Source organism: Sciurus vulgaris (genome assembly GCF_902686455.1).
Source record: "Sciurus vulgaris genome assembly, chromosome: 11".
In the NCBI taxonomy this organism is placed as follows: domain Eukaryota; kingdom Metazoa; phylum Chordata; class Mammalia; order Rodentia; family Sciuridae; genus Sciurus; species Sciurus vulgaris.
In genome coordinates this window covers 15,689,233-15,709,282 of record NC_136472.1, presented here as the reverse complement: position 1 = coordinate 15,709,282, position 20,050 = coordinate 15,689,233, and the positions used below count along the sequence as shown (strand labels likewise).

Genomic DNA, 20,050 nt, shown 5'->3' with positions numbered 1-20,050 from the left:
TATAGAATATACCATCCAACCAAGAGCGAATACACTTTCTTCTCAGCAGCACATGGATCCTTCTCTAAAATAGACCATATATTATGCCACAAAGCTAATGTTAGCAAATACAAAAAGATAGAGACACTACCATGTATTCTATCAGATCATAATGGATTGAAGTTAGAAATAAATGAAAGAGTAAAACACAGAAACTATTCCAACACCTGGAGATTAAACAATATGCTATTATATGATGAATGGATAACAGAAGATATTAGGAAGGAAATTAAAAAATTCTTAGAGGTAAATGAGAACAAAGAAACATCATATCAAAATCTCTGGGACACTATGAAAGCAGTACTTAGAGGGAAATTTATTTCATGGAGCGCATTTAATAAAAGAAGTAAAACTCAAGCAATAAACGACCTAACACTACAGCTCAAAGCCCTAGAAAAAGAAGAACAGAACAGCACCAAAAGTAGTAGAAGACAGGAAATAGTTAAACTCAGAGCTGAAATCAATGAAATTGAAACAAAAGAAACAATACAAAAAATTGACAAAATAAATAGTTGGTTCTTCGAAAAAATAAACAAAATTGATAAACCTTTAGCCACACTAACAAAGAGAAGACGAGAGAAAACCCAAATCACTAAAATTCGGAATGAACAAGGAAATATCACAACAGACAGGATTGAAATACAAAACATAATTAGAAGCTATTTTGAAAATCTATACTCCAACAAAATAGAAAATTTTGAAGGCATCAACAGGTTTCTAGAGACATACGAATTGCCTAAACTGAGCGAGGAGGACATAAACAATTTAAATAGACCAATTTCAAGTACTGAAATAGAAGAAGTCATCAAAAGCCTACCAACAAAGAAAAGTCCGGGACCAGATGGGTTCTCAGCCGAGTTCTACAAAACCTTTAAAGAAGAGCTCATTCCAATACTTCTCAAAGTATTCCATAAAATAGAAGAGGAGGGAACCCTCCCAAACTCATTCTATGAAGCCAATATCACCCTGATACCTATACCAGACAGAGACTCATCAAGGAAAGAAAATTTCAGACCAATATCCTTAATGAACATCGATGCAAAAATTCTCAACAAAATTTTAGCAAATCGCATACAAAAACATATTAAAAAGATAGTGCACCATGATCAAGTGGGTTTCATCCCAGGGATGCAAGGTTGGTTCAACATCAGGAAATCAATAAACGTAATTCACCACATTAATAGACTTAAAGTCAAGAATCACATGATTATTTCAATAGATGCAGAGAAAGCATTTGATAAAATACAGCATCCCTTTATGCTCAAAACACTAGAGAAAACTGGGGTAGTGGGAACATTCCTTAACATTGTAAAGGCCATTTATGCTAAGCCCATGGCCAATATCATTCTAAATGGTGAAAAACTGAAAGCATTCCCCCTAAAAACTGGAACAAGGCAGGAATGCCCTCTTTCACCACTTCTATTCAATATCGTTCTTCAGACTCTGGCCAGAGCAATTAGACAAACCAAAGAAATTAAAGGGATACGAATTGGGAAAGAAGAACTCAAACTATCCCTGTTCGCTGATGACATGATTATATATTTAGAGGAACCTGGAAATTCCACCAGAAAACTCTTAGAACTCATAAGTGAATTCAGTAAAGTAGCAGGTTACAAGATCAATGCCCATAAATTCAACGCATTTTTATACATAAGTGATGAATCTTCAGAAAGAGAAATTAGGAAAATTACCCCATTCACAATAGCCTCGAAAAAAATAAAATACTTGGGAATCAATCCACAAAAGAGGTGAAAGACTCCACAATGAGAACTATACAACACTAAAGAAAGAAATTAAAGAACACCTTAGAAGATGGAAAGATCTTCCATGTTCTTGGATAGGAAGAATTAATATTGTCAAAATGGCCATACTACCTAAAGTGCTATACAAATTCAATGCAATTCCAATTAAAATCCCAATGATGTACCTTACAGAAATAGAGCAAGCAATTATGAAATTCATCTGGAAGAATAAGAAACCCAGAATAGCTAAAGCAATCCTTCGCAGGAAGAGTGAAACCGGGGGTATTGCAATACCAGATCTTCAACTCTACTACAAAGCAATAGTAACAAAAACGGCATGGTATTGGTACCAAAATAGAAAGGTAGATCAATGGTACAGAATAGAGGACACGGACACAAACCCAAATCAATACAATTTTCTCATACTAGACAAAGGTGCCAAAAATATGCAATGGAGAAAAGATAGCCTCTTCAACAAATGGTGCTGAGAGAATAGGAAATCCATATGCAACAGAATGAAACTAAACCCATATCTCTCACCATGCACGAAACTAAACTCAAAATGGATTACGGACCTCGGAATCAGACCAGAGACCCTGCAGATTATAGAAGAAAAAGTAGGTCCAAATCTTCACCTTGTTGGCTTAGGATCAGACTTCCTTAACAGGACTCCCATAGCACAAGAAATAAAAGCTAGAATCAACCACTGGGATAGATTCAAACTAAAAAGCTTTCTCTTAGCAAAGGAAACTATCAGCAATGCGAAGAAAGAGCCTACAGAATGGGAGAACATCTTTGCCAATCATACTTCAGATAGAGCACTAATTTCCAGAATCTATAAAGAACTCAAAAAACTTTACTCCAAGAATTCAAATAATCCAGTCGACAAATGGGCTAAGGAAATGAATAGGCACTTCACAGAAGAAGATCTACAAGCAATCAACAAACATATGGAAAAATGTTCAACATCTCTAGTAATAAGAGAAATGCAAATCAAAACCACCCTAAGATTCCATCTCACCCCAATTAGAATGGTGATTATCAAGAATACGAGCAACAACAGGTGTTCACGAGGATGTGGGGAGAAAGGTACACTCATACATTGCTGGTGGGGCTGCAAATTAGTGCAGCCACTCTGGAAAGCAGTGTGGAGATTCCTTAGAAAACTTGGAATGGACCCGCCATTTGACCCAGCTATCCCACTCCTTGGCCTATACCCAAAGGACTTAAAATCAGCATACTACAGAGACACAGCCACATCAATGTTCATAGCTGCTCAATTCACAATAGCCAGACTGTGGAACCAACCTAGATGCCCTTCAATTGATGAGTGGATAAAGAAGCTGTGGTATATATATACAATGGAATATTACTCAGCCATAAAGAATGATAAAATTATGGCATTTGCAGGCAAATGGATGAAATTGGAGAATATCATGCTAAGTGAGATAAGCCAATCTCAAAAAGCCAAAGGACGAATGATATCGCTAATAAGTGGATGATGACACATAATGGGGGGGAGGGAAGGGTTAGTGTTAGGGTTAGAGTTAGGGTTAGGGAGGGGGGCAAGTATGGAGGAAGTACTGTATAGAGGGTAAAGAGGGGTGGGAGGGGTGGGGGGAAGGAAAAAAAAAAAAGACTCCCTAGAATAAAAGACTCCCTACTTAAACTCAACAAAATAAAAAAAAATAATGAACAGTGTTAACAATTGAAAAACATTCACAGAGGAAAAATGTACAGCATTATTGTTTTCTCTGTGTAACTTTTACAAAGTCGGCAAAATTGTAGTAGTAGATGAACACATTAAAAACTTCTTTTATTGTTGTTTCCTTTCTCCTGGTAATGAGACTATTTTTATCCCTTTAAAATTTAAATCATGAATATGATGGTTGTATAACATGATACATTCAAACAGATACACTAATTGATATGAGGTGCAAGATTCATGTATTTCTTATTAAAATATGAAAAGAAGAATCATAGACTTTCATTTAATACTGTACCATGTTTTCCCTAAAATTTGGAATCTTATTTTATTTATTTTATAATAATTTTTATTTATTTTTTATATATTTTTTTATTTTTACAGATTGCATTTTGATTCATTGTACACAAATGGGGTACAACTTTTCATTTCTATGGTTGAGTATGATGTAGATTATACATGTACATAGGGTAATGTTGTCTAATTCCACCATCTTTCATACCCCTTGCCCCCTCCTCCCTCTCATTTCTCTCTGCATAATCTAAAGTTGGAGGAACTTTAGGAGTTTTATTTTAAAAATTTAAATATTGGATATGAATTTTCTATTTTAATACCAAAGTAAATTTTAAATTATAGATCTTAAATGCTTGTGTATCCATCAGAGTTCTCTAGAGACAGAATTGAAAGAACATGTATGAAAGTATTAGAGGAGATTTATTCTGAGTATGTGCTTGTGTGATGGTGGAAGCCTAGTAGACCCATGCTGTGCTGGGTAAAACCCAAAGGACAAGAAAACTGAGATGTAAATCAATCTAGTTCAAAGACCTGGGAAAGGGTGGAGGAGGTGTGACTAGTGTAAGGCTAGGATACTGAAATCCAAAGAGACAGTAGCTCTGAAGTCCAAGAATCAGAGAAAATGCATGTATCAGTGAGAAAGAGAAAGAGATAGAGAAAGACAGAGAGATTGGATTTCTGCTTCCACATATTTTATTCTCTTCCAGAATGCTCTCACTATATTAGAGTATGGCCAGCCTTATGATGACAGGAGATCTTAAGTCTACCAATTCTAGTAGTAGTCTCTTTGGAAAACAGACTGATGGACACGCAAATACATGAAGTATTTTGCTACCTATCTGGTTATCCCTTCATTCAGTTGAGGAACAAACTAACACATAGAAGTCAGCAGCACACTTTACAGATTGCACTTAATCCTGGGAAATTTCCACGCCCATGTATCTGTGTTCTTTCAGGGCACCTTCATGCAACTTTTGCATCCATGTCTTTCCTTGTGTACTTGTTTTACATATATCTGCACTGATATGTGATAGAAAAAAAATTTAGACTTTGTAAGAAAAAGTTCTCACCAGAAACTTGAATTGGTGTAGAATTTAATAGATGACACATAACATGGAGAAGATCTGAGAAGAATGAGTACAGATATTGTGCATCTCAAAAGGTTAAAAGCAGAATCATAAAGATTATTTTGCATTCAAAAAGATCTTTGTAATTGCACTCTTGACCTCCTTGTTCCTCAAGCTGTAGACCACAGGGTTCAGCATGGGGATGATCATGGTATAGAACACAGATATGATTTTATCAGTGTCCATGGAGTGGCTGGAGCTGGGCTGTAAGTACATGAAGATTAGAGTCCCATAGAAAATGGAGACAGCAGTGAAGTGGGAGGTACAGGTGGACAGAGCCTTCCCATAACCTGCACCTGAAGGCATTTTCAGGATTGTGATAAAAATGAATATGTAGGATATTAAGATAACTATAATCCCCCAAAATATATTGAAACTGGCTTCATAAATAAGAACCAGCTCATTAACATGTCTGTCAGAGCAAGAGAGAAGCATGAGTGCTGGAATATCACAAAAAAAGTGGTGGACTACATTGGACTTACAAAAAGAGAGAATGAAGGTGTTCCCAGTGTAGACTGAAGCACTTAAAAACCCACAGATGTAACAGCCTATGGTCAGATGTGCACACACCCTGGTTGTCATGGTGGTGGTGTAGTGCAGGGGCTGACACACTGCAGCATAGCGATCATAAGCCATTGAAGCCAAGAGGTAATTTTCCACAGTGGCAAAACCTGTAAAAAAGAACATCTGAGCAGCACAAGCATTGTAGGAGATGACCTTGTGTCCTACAAGGAGCCTAGCCATGACTGTGGGAGTGACAGATGAAGAGTAGCAAAAGTCCACCAGAGACAGGTTGCCAAGGAAGAAGTACATGGGAGTGTGGAGACGGGAGTCCAAGACAATCAACAGGATCATCCCCAGGTTCCCAGCCAGCGTGATGGTGTAGATGAGCAGGAACGTCAGAAAGAGGGGAAGCTGCAGACCTGGGTCACTGGTCAGTCCCAGCAGGATGAACTCTGTCACTTCTGTCCTGTTCTCCATCAAAGTTATCTGGGAATCACTAGATGTTCATGAAACAAAGGGAACCATGAAAAAAAGGGAACGATTGATAAGAAAATTGAATTGGAATTGGAAAGAATACCTATACTGTATATTCCTTCAACAAGTGTGTATTTAAATTCTCCAGCAAAAACGCCAGCCTGAAAACCAAATTTGGTGCAGTTTTTACATACAGGATTATTTACTGTCAAATTGAAGAATGATAATAGATCACAAACCCAATTTAAGAATTTTATGCTTTGTAAACTGCTATTTAGAAAACTTATTATCTTGGTGAAAGGGACTTGTGTAGACGGATCTCTCTGACAATGTACTTCTGCTGAGCTGTAAAAGCTGTCCATTCCATGTTACTCACCTGCCTTGACTGCTCTAAACATATCAGATGTGTATTCATTGTTTCCTCTCAATAATATTAGGAGTTTGGTACATTCATACAAGTTATGGAGCAAAACAGGCTGAGAAAAAGATTCATATTTATTCAAATAGCATTTATCAGTGTCTTTTCTGGACCTCTGTCAACCTTGAATTCATGCTGAGTGGTTCTTAAGTCTAATGATCTAAACTATAATTGAATTGAATTGATTGTTACTCAGTTTACAACCAATTACTCTGTTTTCTTTCCTTATAACACTGTTTGGGATATCACAGTGAACAAAATGAGTGATTAAGTGATGATTTCATCTCCTTCACTACATAAAACAAAGAAGCTAACGAACATCCACAACACTGAACTGAGTCTTCTTTTAAACTGCAAATGGATCCTTAGTGGAATATCAATCCCTGAATTGCATTGCAAACTTTTCTCTAAACTCTCATGCTCATTTTTACCAGTGTCTACACAGATTGACTGCTACGTGGTTAATGTATTTTTTGATAGGTTGAATAATAATTTAGCTATTTTTTATTTGTTTGTCGGGGTGGGGTCTGGGGAATGAAGTCAGGGGCACTTTATCTGTGAACTACATACTCAGACCTTTTCGTTTTTCATTTTGAGACAGAGTCTCACTAAGTGCAGAGGCTGGCCAAGAACTTGAGATCCTCCTGCCTCTGGAGATGCTGGGATTATAGGGATGTACCATGGTGCCTATTTAAAGATTTAACTTAGTATTCCACAAAGAACATTCCCAATAATAGAAATGCTGCTATACAAGAACCACATTCAACCTGCAGAGGTAATTCACATTGAGTAGATATCAAGCTTGGCTCCGAGAAGAAACTCACATCAAACCTACCATTTTACCATTTAAGACTCACTGAGCCTAACACAACTACTCTGAGTACAGTAAGTCCAGCTGCAAAATGAAAATCATAAACAGGCTTACTTTGAGGTATTATGGTGGGAATTAAAAAAGATGTGCAGAAAAGACAACAAAACGCTAGTGTTACCGCTTCCCATTGAGTGTAGCACTCCTGTTCCTTTTAGGATGGGATCATGGTCTTTATCTTGATTTGATGGAGGCGGATGTTTACACACAGGACTTCAGTTGTGAGTAATTTTGAAATTTGAAACTGCTTTCTCTAAATAGCCTTTCTCCCACACTAGACCCACAGACATTTTCTGGTCTCTCCACTGTTATTCTGTCCTTGCTCCAAGTCTGTGATTGCTGCTCTTAAAATTCCATGTAGGTCATGTTCTTTCAAAATTGCTTCCATATGTTAGTTTGAGTAAGAGTCCATTTTTCTTAGGAAAAAATCTTTCTCTCATTGCTGTTAGTCAGAGACTTAGTGTTAAAATTCCTAGTTTACAGGCTATCTTTAGTTATCAGACATGCTCTGACTATAATTTTCATGTTCTTTAATATTTTATTTGAACCAGATCTTTGTAGTAATTGTATTGTCAATTTTTAAATTTACATTGAAGTCTTTGGTTGGACATCCTTCCCAAACTACTGTTCCCTTACATCTCTCTCTTAAGATTTTGACAACTTTGCTTTATGAGCCTACTTCCTGAAGACATTGTGTTGATCTAACCTTAACACACACCACCTTAACCAACATCCTATATATTCCACAGCATTTATGTGTGTTTAAGATGATAGCATATTATTTCTACTTCATCATGTAGGAAATTGAGGATTTGAGAAGTTTCTAACCTTTCAAAATTATAGAGTGAGAATGAGAAAGTCTCATAAAGTCAACTTCACCTTAATAAATGCTTTTATCTCAATCATCGTCACCGCGTGTGGAAGGACTAGTAATGACAAGCCTGAGATGAGGGCAAAGCAGGGCAGTTCAGAACTTGTTAACCACGAGGACCCCTTTCCAGTTTAAAGAAGGCTCATTTCATTCTTACAGAGTTTTTGTTTTCTTATTTGTTTTTTTTTTTTTTTTTTTTTTTTTTTTTACCTACAATTGAGGTTAATGTATAGTGAACAAGACAAACTCACCGACTGACAAATCAGGACATCTTGTAATTTTTTTTTGTTTCATAAATAAATATGCTGTGTCATAAGAATCACTAAATTGCCTATGATGGATATTTTGATATTCATTTGATATCCATTTGATATATATTTGATATCCATTTTCATATACATTTCCTAAATGCACCTCAATTTTTCAGAGAAATTGTTGAATTCATCTCTATCTTTTAAAGTTACTCATAGTAAATATAGCTGCCCACTGATTTTGCTTAAATGGAACTTCTTGATGTCAATATTATGGAATACAGAACTTACCAGTTTGCTGACAGGGAAAATCCTTCAATCCAGAATAGTCAGTCAGAAATCCTACAATCAGTCATGGAGTATTACACAGATTCTGTTAGTGGATCTCCCTCAGGCAGTCATCAAAAGTTTCCTGGTTGTCCAAGGCATGGAAAAATGGTGGAAAGAATATTAGCACGGGTCAAGTACCGAATTTATTATTAATTCTTTCTGTTTCACGAAAGTGTTTCATCTCTTGTCAAATGATTCTACAAAGATTACATCTCTCATACAATTCACAGATTTTGTCTCTGAACAAGAAAGAAGTAAGGGTAGTTTTCTTGGGAAAAGCCTATCTTTAAAAGTCACCCAGTATGGACTTTTATCTTTGTGTGTCTCTCTGAACATGTGTGAAGGCTCAGAGCAAATCCCCAGGTCATTAGGCCTGTGTATCCTAACAATAATGATTCATTTAGATTAACAATGAAAAACAATGACCAGTGAAGCATGGTATGTCATATGTTCCTTCAAAAAACAATGTGCTGTTGAGCCGTATTCGCATTTTGACTGTACATAGAGATCTGGAGAGAATTATACAGACATGGAGATCTCTGGAGATTTTTCTTGTGAGTCTCTTTGCAGCTCCTGATTCTACTTTTGGGGAAAGAAGCAATTAAAGTACCTGTGGGAATAAATTGGTTATTATAATATGCACAAATGTTTTGTATTACTTGTCATTGTTTTCAGTCATTTGAATCAAAGAATAATTTATTGACAGCAAGACCCACACTCCATGGAGTATAGTTCTAAGAATTTGTCAAATATTTAGTCATGTAACCACGATCACAATGTTCTAAACCAATTAGTCAGACCTCTCTGATAGGTTTTCCACATATAGTCCCTTTCAACAAGTAAATCATTTTGATACAATTAATTTTGCCTTTGTTAGAATGTCCTTAGGCATTATCCTAGCATATGTCATCCATGAATCTGACATTTTTTCCATGAATTTCAGGACCATCCCTATTTTCAATTGTATCACAATGTAATCTTATTTATTAAGGAGTAGTGTATCATTGGAGGGACATTAAATTTATATTTTAAATTTTTATAGTTAAGGAACATTTACATTTGTTTAATTTTTGATTAGGCCTCAGGCTTATATAAACATATGGAAAGAATTTTGCGCATACATCATTTTTAATGTCGTGTGTAAATATGAAAATGTCAGGTTCATTAGTGATCAGTACTTGTTTATTTCAAAAAGAAATGCAAAAATATTTTCTGAAATTCTTTTCCATTTTGAACTTCCACCAGCAATCTATTCAAATTTTTCACATTTTTATCCATATGGGATATTTTAGGTTATTTTTTAAAATTTGAATTTTTTCCTGGTATTCTTAACATGTCTCAAGAAATGCTCTTAGCAAATGTTTTCTTTCTTCTCGAAGACCCACTGATCTTACCATCACCATGCTAGCCTGGGAATAACTTTTTCACATCAAAAGAAAGATTTATTCTTCCATTTGCACAGTTGCCTCTTAATGCTCATTTTCAAGCAGACTTATCACAATGAACTCACAGCAGGGAATGATAATGGCATCTAGGCAGCTTCTCCACAAATTTGGGTAAAAGGTTTAGACTCTGTGATTCTCAGTCTCTTCTGTAACAGAACAGAAAAAAAAAAAAAATATATATATATATATATATCTTGTTAGCTTATAGGATTTCAAAAGGTTTGCAACAGGACTTGTATACAAAGTATAACACAATTTCTATCATATACCAGTGGTTCTGTGGGTTAAATATGAATACCTATAATTTACAAAATTTGACAGTTTGGATAACAAAAAATAGGGGTACCAAAATAATCTATTTATTTCCTCCAATTTTCTTGATTCCTTTCATTCAGGAAGGATATGCAACAGTCTAGATAATAAACTACAAGATGTTAAAGATGACGATGATGATGATGATAGCAACATTAGTGTTATGCAGATTGAAGCTTACACAGAACCTGCAGGTGTCTTCGCTCTTGCCATGGTAATCGCCAGGCTTACTGCACTATTGGGTGCAGCTATACATGCTGATAACTTCATTAACTGGTGTCTTTGAGTGACATAACAGAGAAAGCTCTCTACTATTTTTTGATATGTGAGGTGAACATGCAATAGCAGAGTGAGAAACAAATATATAAGAGGATCACCAATGACCCTCAAACTATCAGATTGCAAACCTGGAACCTGTAATTATCACATATGACATCTTGCAGTTATGATTAAATTAATAACGCTGAAATGAAAGATTAGTTTGTAGTACTTAATGTTTCCTAGATGCAGCTACCAATTCTTTATAAGACAGAAAAACAAAAAATGGTAGGCTAAGGATTTCCTAGGGCCTGTTACAGTACAGAAATACTGATAAAGAAAGCAAAATCTCTGTGTATCAACTTGGTTAGATCTCTGGGTAATTGTCAAAGATATAGAGACATAAGTGAATGCCAAATCAAGAAAAAGTTGATAAAATATAACATTGAAGAAGTATTTGCCAGACTTTCATCTATCTCACAGGAAAGGAATAGAGACATTTCAAAGAATATGCACTTTTAAGAATATTTTAGAAAATTCAAATTATAGCAACAGCTACAACAAACAACAAAAAACTAACCTCGGGACAGGAAAGGATTCAACTTGTGGAGTTACTATAGTATAATATTATAAATGCCCAAATTCCAATCAAAGGAAATAGATATGCAGAGAAACAAGAAACTCTGTCTCCTTTAAAGAAAATAGAAATGGACCAGTAACTGTCCTCATGAAGGACAGTTATTGTGTTGAAGGAAAAGAGTTTAGATTAGTTGTCTTGAATATACCTAATAATTAAGGAAATAATGGAAAAAGAACTAGAGAAACCTAGGATATGGTACCTCTCCAAACACTAGATATCAATAAACAGATAAAAATCATATAATGAACCAGATAGATTCAAGATCTAAAAAGCACAGTGAATGAAATAAAAAATTCCCTAGAGAGATTTAATGGTGATTTGAGTAGGGAGAATAATAATTCATGTTGAAGATAAAGCAATTGGTGTAATTATTTAGGAGGACTAGAAAAGACAAAAGAATGAAGAAAAACCTAATTGGGCTTAAACATATACATAATTAGAATAACAGAGGAATAGTGTGATGCTGGAAAGGGCCTAGAGGACATTTGAAGTGATAAGCACAAAAACTCAAATTTGATCAAAAATATGAACCCACTCTTACAAAAACCACCAAACTCAAGAAGAGAGAAACAATGTCACTGAACTGTTAACACAATGGGAGGGATTGTTTCCCAATGTAGCAGGGTTCATGTGTAAGCACTAAATTCCCCAAGGTTAGGTGGGTGATACTGGTCAGAAGACAGAAAGCAGCAGTCAAAAAAGTCTGACTTGTGAATCTTGTGGCCTAGGCAGAGGCATTATGATGTTTTTGAAAGTAAAACAGGAAGCGAGACTGTTGAATTCTTATTTGATCTGTTCAGAAATTCTAGAAAAATTTACAGAAGCTGAGAATCACTATCCCTCAATTAATTCCCAGACTTGAGCCAGTTTGTAGAACCTTGGGTCCCAATAAACTGTGGTAGGATTTAAATCTGTAAATCTTTCTCCTCACCTTCTCCAAAAGGTTTCTATGATTCCTTATTAGGATAACTATGAATCAGATAAGAAGATCAGTAAAACTTTGGGTGACTAATAGATTCTAGATGTGAATGGGCACTACTTTCAGGAGATTAAAAAATATTACTGCTGTCCAGTAAGTGCAAGGTCTTGTGGAAGGCAGGTGATCATTGTTTTTGGAGTTTAAGCCAATATTAAACTGTGCCCAGTGGGTCACAACCCATTGAATGGTTATTTCTGCAGTTTCAGAATACAGAATTGTAAAATGATAATTAACAGATGACATAATTTCCACATTATTTACCTCACCTGTGCAATGGTAGCTATTGTGGTGGGAAAAGTCACATGGAGATCACTAGAACTGTCTGTACCTGGGAAATAGTTTACCACCAGCAAACCACATTCTGAACATATTACAGAAGTTGGTGCAACCATCAAGGACTTGAAAGGTGAAGGGTAGGTAATCCCATTACATTCACCATTCAGTTCACCTTCTTACCTGTGCTGAAAAAGGATGACTCTTGGAGAATTACAGTGAAATACAGTAAGCTTAATCAGTTGTTGACTCAAATTGCAGTTACTGTACCTGGTGTGGTTTCATTGTTTCAGCACATTCTGTGGTACTTGGTTTGCAGCTATTTTTTTTTTCATAAGAATTAGAAATATATTTTTTAATGGAGCATATTAATGATACAGAATATTTTATTTCATTGTGGGATTTTAATGTATGCATATACATAATTTGATCAATTAAATCCCCTGATATCACTCTTCATCCTCACCTCCTTCATCCCCTGCCTCCCTTCCTCTACCGGAGTGGTCTCCCTTCTACTTTTACATAGACACACTTCTTTTCTTTTTCTACCCTCTAACTTTGAATATGATCCTTTTTTTTTTTTCTTTTTTTACACTGTAACTTTGACATATCAGAAAAAAATTGTGACATTTGTCTCTACTCATTCTTACTTTTTTGGTTTAACCTGATATTTTCCAGTTCAATATATTTTTCCTGAAAATGACTAAATTTTATAGTTTCTTTTTCTGATTGGTGCTGTTCATGAACTTGTTATTATTTACTTATTTATTTTTAGTTACAAATGGCAGTTAAATCCTTTTTGACATAATTATAAAAACACAGAATATATCTTGCTTTAATTCAGTCCCCAATACCTCTCCTTCCCCTTCTTCTTTCCCCCAACTCCCTCCTCCCTTTCCTCCCTTCCCTATGATAGTTTCCAGCCATTTTGATTGCAGAAAAACCGATTCTCATCACTGTCAATAAATATTAACAAAATCTACATGCTCTCAGCTTCACGGGTGTCGATACACCATTGATGTTCTACCTGGGGGTTGTATTACCTTTCCCATACAGAAGGTGTCACAATGGCCATGATGTGGGTGATATAATGCTGATTGTACCAAGTGAGCAACATGTGGAAGGAACCACTCTAGACTCATGAGTAAAGAAATTTAAATGTCAGAGGAATGAAAAAATCCAGGAAATATCCAGGGCTCTTTGATCTCAGTGAACGTACTAGTCACACAGTAATGTGGGACTTGTTGAGACATCCCTTCTAAGTGAAAGGGCAAATTATTCCATTTGGCATAAAAGTTCCTCAACTGCAGGACCAAAAATCTGTAAAGGTGGGCTGGGACTGTGACTCAGTGGTAGAGAGCTTGCCTTGCCTGAATGAAGCCCTGGGTTCTATCCCAACATCACAGAACAAAACAAAACCCTGTAAATTCCACATAATAGAGGGTTTCTTCAATAAAAAAGATTCTCCTATCTCATGGGTAGCACGGGGATGGACTTCAAATGATGACATAAAGATGTTGGACTCAAAGATCACCTATTCTAGTATACGACTAAGAAACTGAAAGCAAATGCAAAATGACTTGGATAAATACAGTTTATTTGATACCAGGGGGAGCAGGTAGAGAAGAAGTCATCAGAGAAGCCCGGAATTAGTTTAGGTGATTGTCATGGTGGTTGTATGACTACCCATTAGACAAAATCCTTAGGCCTCTACACTAAAATATGTGGATATTACTGTATGAATATTATGAGTTATTTAGAAAATCTCAATAAAAGAAAAATCCATGGGATACCAAAGCATTCATATACACAAAAATAACTAATGATAACTAACTCAATTCCCTCAAATTGTTTAATTGTTTCCTCCCTAGGAAAGCAAGATCAGGAGTGCTGGTCTCATGTGGAAACCTCCAGAGATCTCCAAGTCTCTATAATTCTCTCCAGATCCCCATGCATTTGCCTCTGAAGTCCCAACAAGACTCGACATACATTGCTTGCGGTGAAGGGACTCTGTGCTGTGCTTCCGTGGTCATAGTTTACTCGTGTGAAGGATAATCTATCTTTGTGAGCACATTCAGGCCTTCCTCTGACCTGAGGATTTGCTGTGAACCTTCAACCATGGTTAGGGAGATACTCAATGATAAAAGTTATCTTGATTGGACATTAAAATGATAACCTCTCACAGGATGTTTTCTAGAACTCTTATTTGTTATTTATTCTTATTTTATTTTTATAGACATATTCCAAGAATTATGCGAAAGATGTAATCTTATCATGCTTATTTTGCAAATGAGGAGGCGCTAAGTGATCACTCCATGAAACACAAAGTATTAACGGTAAATTCAGAACTTGATCCATGTTAATGTTCTTTCCTCTGTTTTTCTGTACCTTAGACAACTTGTATACTTTGATGGTTACCTGAGAGGGATCCTTTTAAGAGAAGGTATGCAATACTTCAAGACAGACTTCAGGATTAGACTGACATTCTGGAGGGAAGGTTCTTTCTCCCCCATCAAGCTGGTAGGTCTCTGTTCTGTGTACATCATTCTGTTTTCATACAGAAGTAAGGACAGCTGCCCTACTGAGGTTATTTAAAAAGGGAAAGCAGTGACTTCAATTTTTTTTTTTTTAATTGAGAGGAATCTGCTGAATGACTCTCATAATGAGGCTAGGTATTCTGTCTGAACACATAGCAAATAATAAGACATGAGCTGGTGATTTGTCTTTTTATTATGCATTCACCTAACATTGGAGGTGAAAGCAAACAGAGAAAGCCATACAAACAAAATATTCAGAAAATCGAAATAATCTTCTTTAGACTACAAACATTTCCTAGATGAATTAAGAAGCCACTTACTAGCTGTGGATTGTGTAGGAGAAGCAATCTTTCATGTATATCTTACAAATATGGAGGAGGTAAGTCACACTTTGAAAGGCAGAGAAAAATTAATGGCAGAATCAGAACTTGATCTGTTTTGATGTTCTTTTCTCTATTTCCCTGCTTTAGAAAATTTGCAAATGTTGACCACTGTGTGAGAGAGTGTGCCTCTACTAGTATTTATGCAATACTCACTGCTGGATTGCATGATTTCAGGTTGACTATTATGGACTGACTGTGCATTCTCTTCTTTCAAACTAGTAAGCTTAAGTAGTCCATAAACATTTCAGTGAAAATTCTTAGTCATGTTAAAGCAGTGGACTTCCTACGTGTGTTATGAGTTATATCAGTGGAAATAAATGTTTTCAAAACATTTGTAAAATAGCAAGATTCATACTGGGGAGTAAATGTCAAAATATATATTATGGTGGATTTAGCGATTCATATGACAAATCACATTGTATCCTAAAGATTATAAACTAAAATGGGAATAGATAAAGCTTTGATTATGTGATAATGTTACATTTGCATCTCACTGGAGATTAAAAACAAAAACCAGCAAACAAAAACCTAGAATAATAAAACGACCTTCCTTACACTACAAAATAGTTGTAAGTAAATTAACATGCTCTGATGTGCATTTCAACCTTTTCAAACTCGTCTCTTGTTTATTCTTGGAAGGTGACTTTAATTCTTGAATCTTGAATCTTTCTCATACTCGATGTATAATATTAGAGCATCACCTACCATCTCAAATTCTCAGTGTCCTTACTGATAAAGAATAATAATGCTTAATATAATTGGGTCCATTTTATTTCCCAGTACCTCCCTTTTCTCTCCCCTGTACAAGCACATAACAATGAATCCCACTTTGAGGTATAATTATAATGCACCAATTAATGCAATGAAAGCAAGACCAGTAGAGTAGGGAAGCAGGAATCGGGCAGGCAGGAGGGAAGGAAAACAGGAGATTCTGGGGAATGAAAATGATCACGTTATGTTTGTGTGTGTACGAATATGTCACAATGAATCCCACTGTTATTCCTAATTTGATGCACGAATAAAACATTAAAAAGAATAATACTACCTATCTTACACACGCACACACATGAATCACTTGTGTGCAAACCCCTTATCATTTGCTGTAGAACTTGGTACATGCTAAATGTGATCATGTGTGTTATGATCAGCAACTGTGATGTCTTCATGGAACACACTTCTAAATTGAAGTTGTCACAGGCTTAACTGAAAGATGTTAGAGAAAAGCAGTTAGTTTGGGAAGGATACTTTCCAAAGGTTTTAATTCAAATAAAGAAATTTAAAATATGGTTGCTCTTCCAGAATCAATTCAATTCAAATATTTTATAGTATGGAACTTGGCACCAAACAGATCAGTCAGGTAAAGATAACCCACAAACTGAGTACTCTCAAGCTTGGTGCATGATTTGACTGTGGGATAATGGTAGTGAGAGAATGAGTTTTACGAACAAATGAATTCCTTTATTCAAATTAAAATGGGAATCAAGGAAGAAATTTTGAAAATGATTGGCTTCCATGGAATCTCAGAAGCAGAGATCATATACTTGAATCAGAACAGACTGAGAATCACTGGCCACACATGGACTCTGACATGGGAGCCGGGGCCCATTAGAGAGTGATGTTTCAAGAGTCCAATGTCACCCCCAGTGACGCCCTGCATGTTGGCATCCTCAGTGATTAAACAAGACCAAGGCCATGATCCCTTCCTAGGAAAACTATTATGATGATTCTGCTCTGTAGTCTGAACTTAAGCCCAGCAATCGGTAGTCCTTTATGTACTGTCTTACTTAGTTCTCACGATAGGAGCTCAAAGCAGGTCTCATTACTGTCTTCATTTTACAGATGATGTCTGGAGGAGTTGGGATAGGACCAGTGACTTTTGGGTGGTAAATGGTAGGGCTGATATGCATCTGTTCCAAGAGCCTAAGTTCCCAGTCTTCCGAATCTGGATGATGTGCTTCCATTCCAAACAGCTTCTGCAGACTGCTCATGGGCTAACCCCCCATTTGTATCCGTACCAAACCTGCTGTGCACAGAGATCTGCTTCAAAGCTAAACCCATCTTCAGCCTAAATCAATAGTTTATACTTTAACCACACCAACTATATCAACATGGGTAGATATGTTGAGGATAAGCATGATGTGGGAAAAAGTTTAAAATGCAATTTAGAATTTTTTTTCATCTACTTTGATACTTTTGTTGTTGAAGAGGGATTCATTTATCATTCTTGGTTTTCATTTCTTTGTTAACTAATTAGAGGAATATATAGTGAACAAGGTGAAAGTACCACCTAATCCATCAAACCCTCAGTTCACCATAAATGCTAAAACACTGAGTTAGAACCAAAAAGAGACAGAGAGTAATTATAAATTCAGTTAAAATCAAGTTGATTCAAATTCAGATGAGACCCTTGGGTTTAGGAACTATTCAGCATGTATTAAAGGTTGTCATGTGTCCAAAGCTGAGATTGTCAATTAACACTTGTGCAAGATGATTTAATTACCCTACTTCTTGTGCTTCATTGTATACATGAACTAGCAACCAATAGAACTCATGATGTTGATGAAAGGAGATATTGTGTACACATTCTCAGGGCCTACTGCAATTCTGGGCAGGTGGTCAACAAGGAAGGGACAGTTTGCAATGAATTCAGGAGAGCTACCTGGGTAGATTCATCCCTAATAGTCTTTGTGATCAGATTATTCATTGAATACATGTCAGATAACAGATGTGTGTAGCTTTAAAATTGTATAGATGATTGATCAAGATTTGAATATTTGTATGTAACCCTGAGTATAATTAATGCACTCAGTTTAATTCTGATGACCATGTTTGTTTTATTTTTAGAGAATATCAAAGTACATCTTGTATGCATGCTTTCAAATTTCAAATAATTTCTTTATCATTCTGCTTTTTTTCTCATGACTATACAAAATATAGTGATTGTCAGGTATCACTGATGGAGAACAGGACAGAAGTGACAGAGTTCATCCTGCTGGGACTGACCAGTGACCCATGTCTGCAGCTTCCCCTCTTTCTGACATTCCTGCTCATCTACACCATCACCCTGACTGGGAACCTGGGGATGATCCTGTTGATTGTCTTGGACTCCCGTCTCCACACTCCCATGTATTTCTTCATTGGCAACCTGTCTCTGGTGGACTTCTGCTACTCTTCAACTGTCACTCCCAAGGTCATGGCTGGACTTCTTGTAGGAGAAAAGGTCATTTCCTACAATGCTTGTGCTGCTCAGATGTTCTTTTTTGGAGCCTTTGGTACTGTGGAAAATTACCTCTTGGCCTCAATGTCCTATGATCGCTATGCAGCAGTGTGTAAACCCCTGCACTACACCACCACCATGACGACCAGGGTGTGTACTTGGCTGATCTTAGGCTCTTACATTGTTAGCTTCCTGAATGCCTCTATCCACACTGGGGGCATGTTCAGCCTCACCTTCTGCAAGTCCAACGTGGTCCACCATTTTTTCTGTGATATTCCAGCAGTCATGGTTCTCTCTTGCTCTGATAGACATGTTAGTGAGCTGGTTCTTGTTTCTATTGTGAGCTTCAATATCTTTTTTGCTCTCCTTGTTATCTTAATATCCTACATGTTCATTTTTATCACCATCCTAAAGATACATTCGGGTGCAAAACATCAGAAGGCTATATCCACCTGTGCCTCCCACTTCACTGCTGTCTCCATTTTCTATGGGACAGTCATCTTCATGTACTTACAGCCCAGCTCCAGCCACTCCATGGACACTGACAAAATATCATCTGTGTTCTACACTATGATCATCCCCATGCTGAACCCTGTGGTCTACAGCCTGAGGAACAGGGAGGTCAAGAGCGCATTCTTGAAGGTCAAGAGTTTATTCATTTGTTAGAGGTAAAATAATTTTGGGGATTTTGATTTGGTCGTGCCCAGTTCTTGTATTCATTCCTCTCAGATTCTCTGTGTGTGCATTTCATCCCCACACTGAAGTTTTTGAAGTGATATTCTTATCTCTTTAATGTCCCTTGTTTAGAAAAGAAAAAAGAAGTATTCTGTCCAGAAATAAAAATCTGAATGAGAATAGCTGAGATTTCTCAGGGTCCTCTCGTGAAAACCCTCACTGATGATGTTGACGTATTCACTCATTTTCACATGTATTTTTTTTCCTACCACGTGTCAATGCAAACATGGTGGGTCAACAAAGACCATTAACAGAAGGAATTCATACAGGTGTCCCATGATGTCACATACAGATGGATGAGGTATATTTACCAGAACTAGTTGTGATGTCACAATTTGTGGTGGTTAATTCTATGTGTTAGTTTGAGTAGGTTAAGGGATAACAAAATAGCCATAAAACATGTTTTTGCATATGTATGTGTTTCCCAAAGAGTCTAGCATGCCCTCATCTGTGTGGGTGGCTATAATCCACTCCATTCTGGGCTTCCATGAATACAGCTAAAAGTAGAGAAAGCCCTTACTCTCTTCTCTCTCTTTCTGTCTCTGCTTTTGTTCTCTCCCTACTTGCCCTGTCTCTCCCTCTCTCCTTCAGCTGGGATGCCCATCCTCTCTCACTCTTGGATGTCAGAGTTTCTGATTTGGCCCTGGT

General features: G+C 36.5%; 2 protein-coding genes across 2 annotated transcripts in view; one reads left to right on the top strand and one right to left on the bottom strand.

The window, feature by feature from the left end:
• The window catches only part of LOC306638408 (olfactory receptor 5B2-like), a gene marked incomplete at both ends in the record, with an annotated part of 301,086 nt that extends 281,753 nt beyond the window's left edge, over nucleotides 1-19,333 (top strand). Inside the window, one exon of the mRNA XM_079101701.1 lies at nucleotides 18,565-19,333. Within this exon, the coding sequence (XP_078957827.1) occupies nucleotides 18,565-19,333 (769 nt within the window). The remainder of the gene's footprint in view (nucleotides 1-18,564) is intronic.
• Nucleotides 4,965-5,900, bottom strand: LOC306639241 (olfactory receptor 5B3-like; the record flags this gene model as incomplete). The annotated part of the gene is made up of 1 exon (XM_079102637.1): nucleotides 4,965-5,900. The coding sequence occupies exon 1, from the start codon at nucleotides 5,886-5,888 to the stop codon at nucleotides 4,965-4,967; it is 924 nt and encodes a 307-aa protein (XP_078958763.1). The 5' UTR covers nucleotides 5,889-5,900.
• Nucleotides 19,334-20,050: the final 717 nt, after the last annotated feature.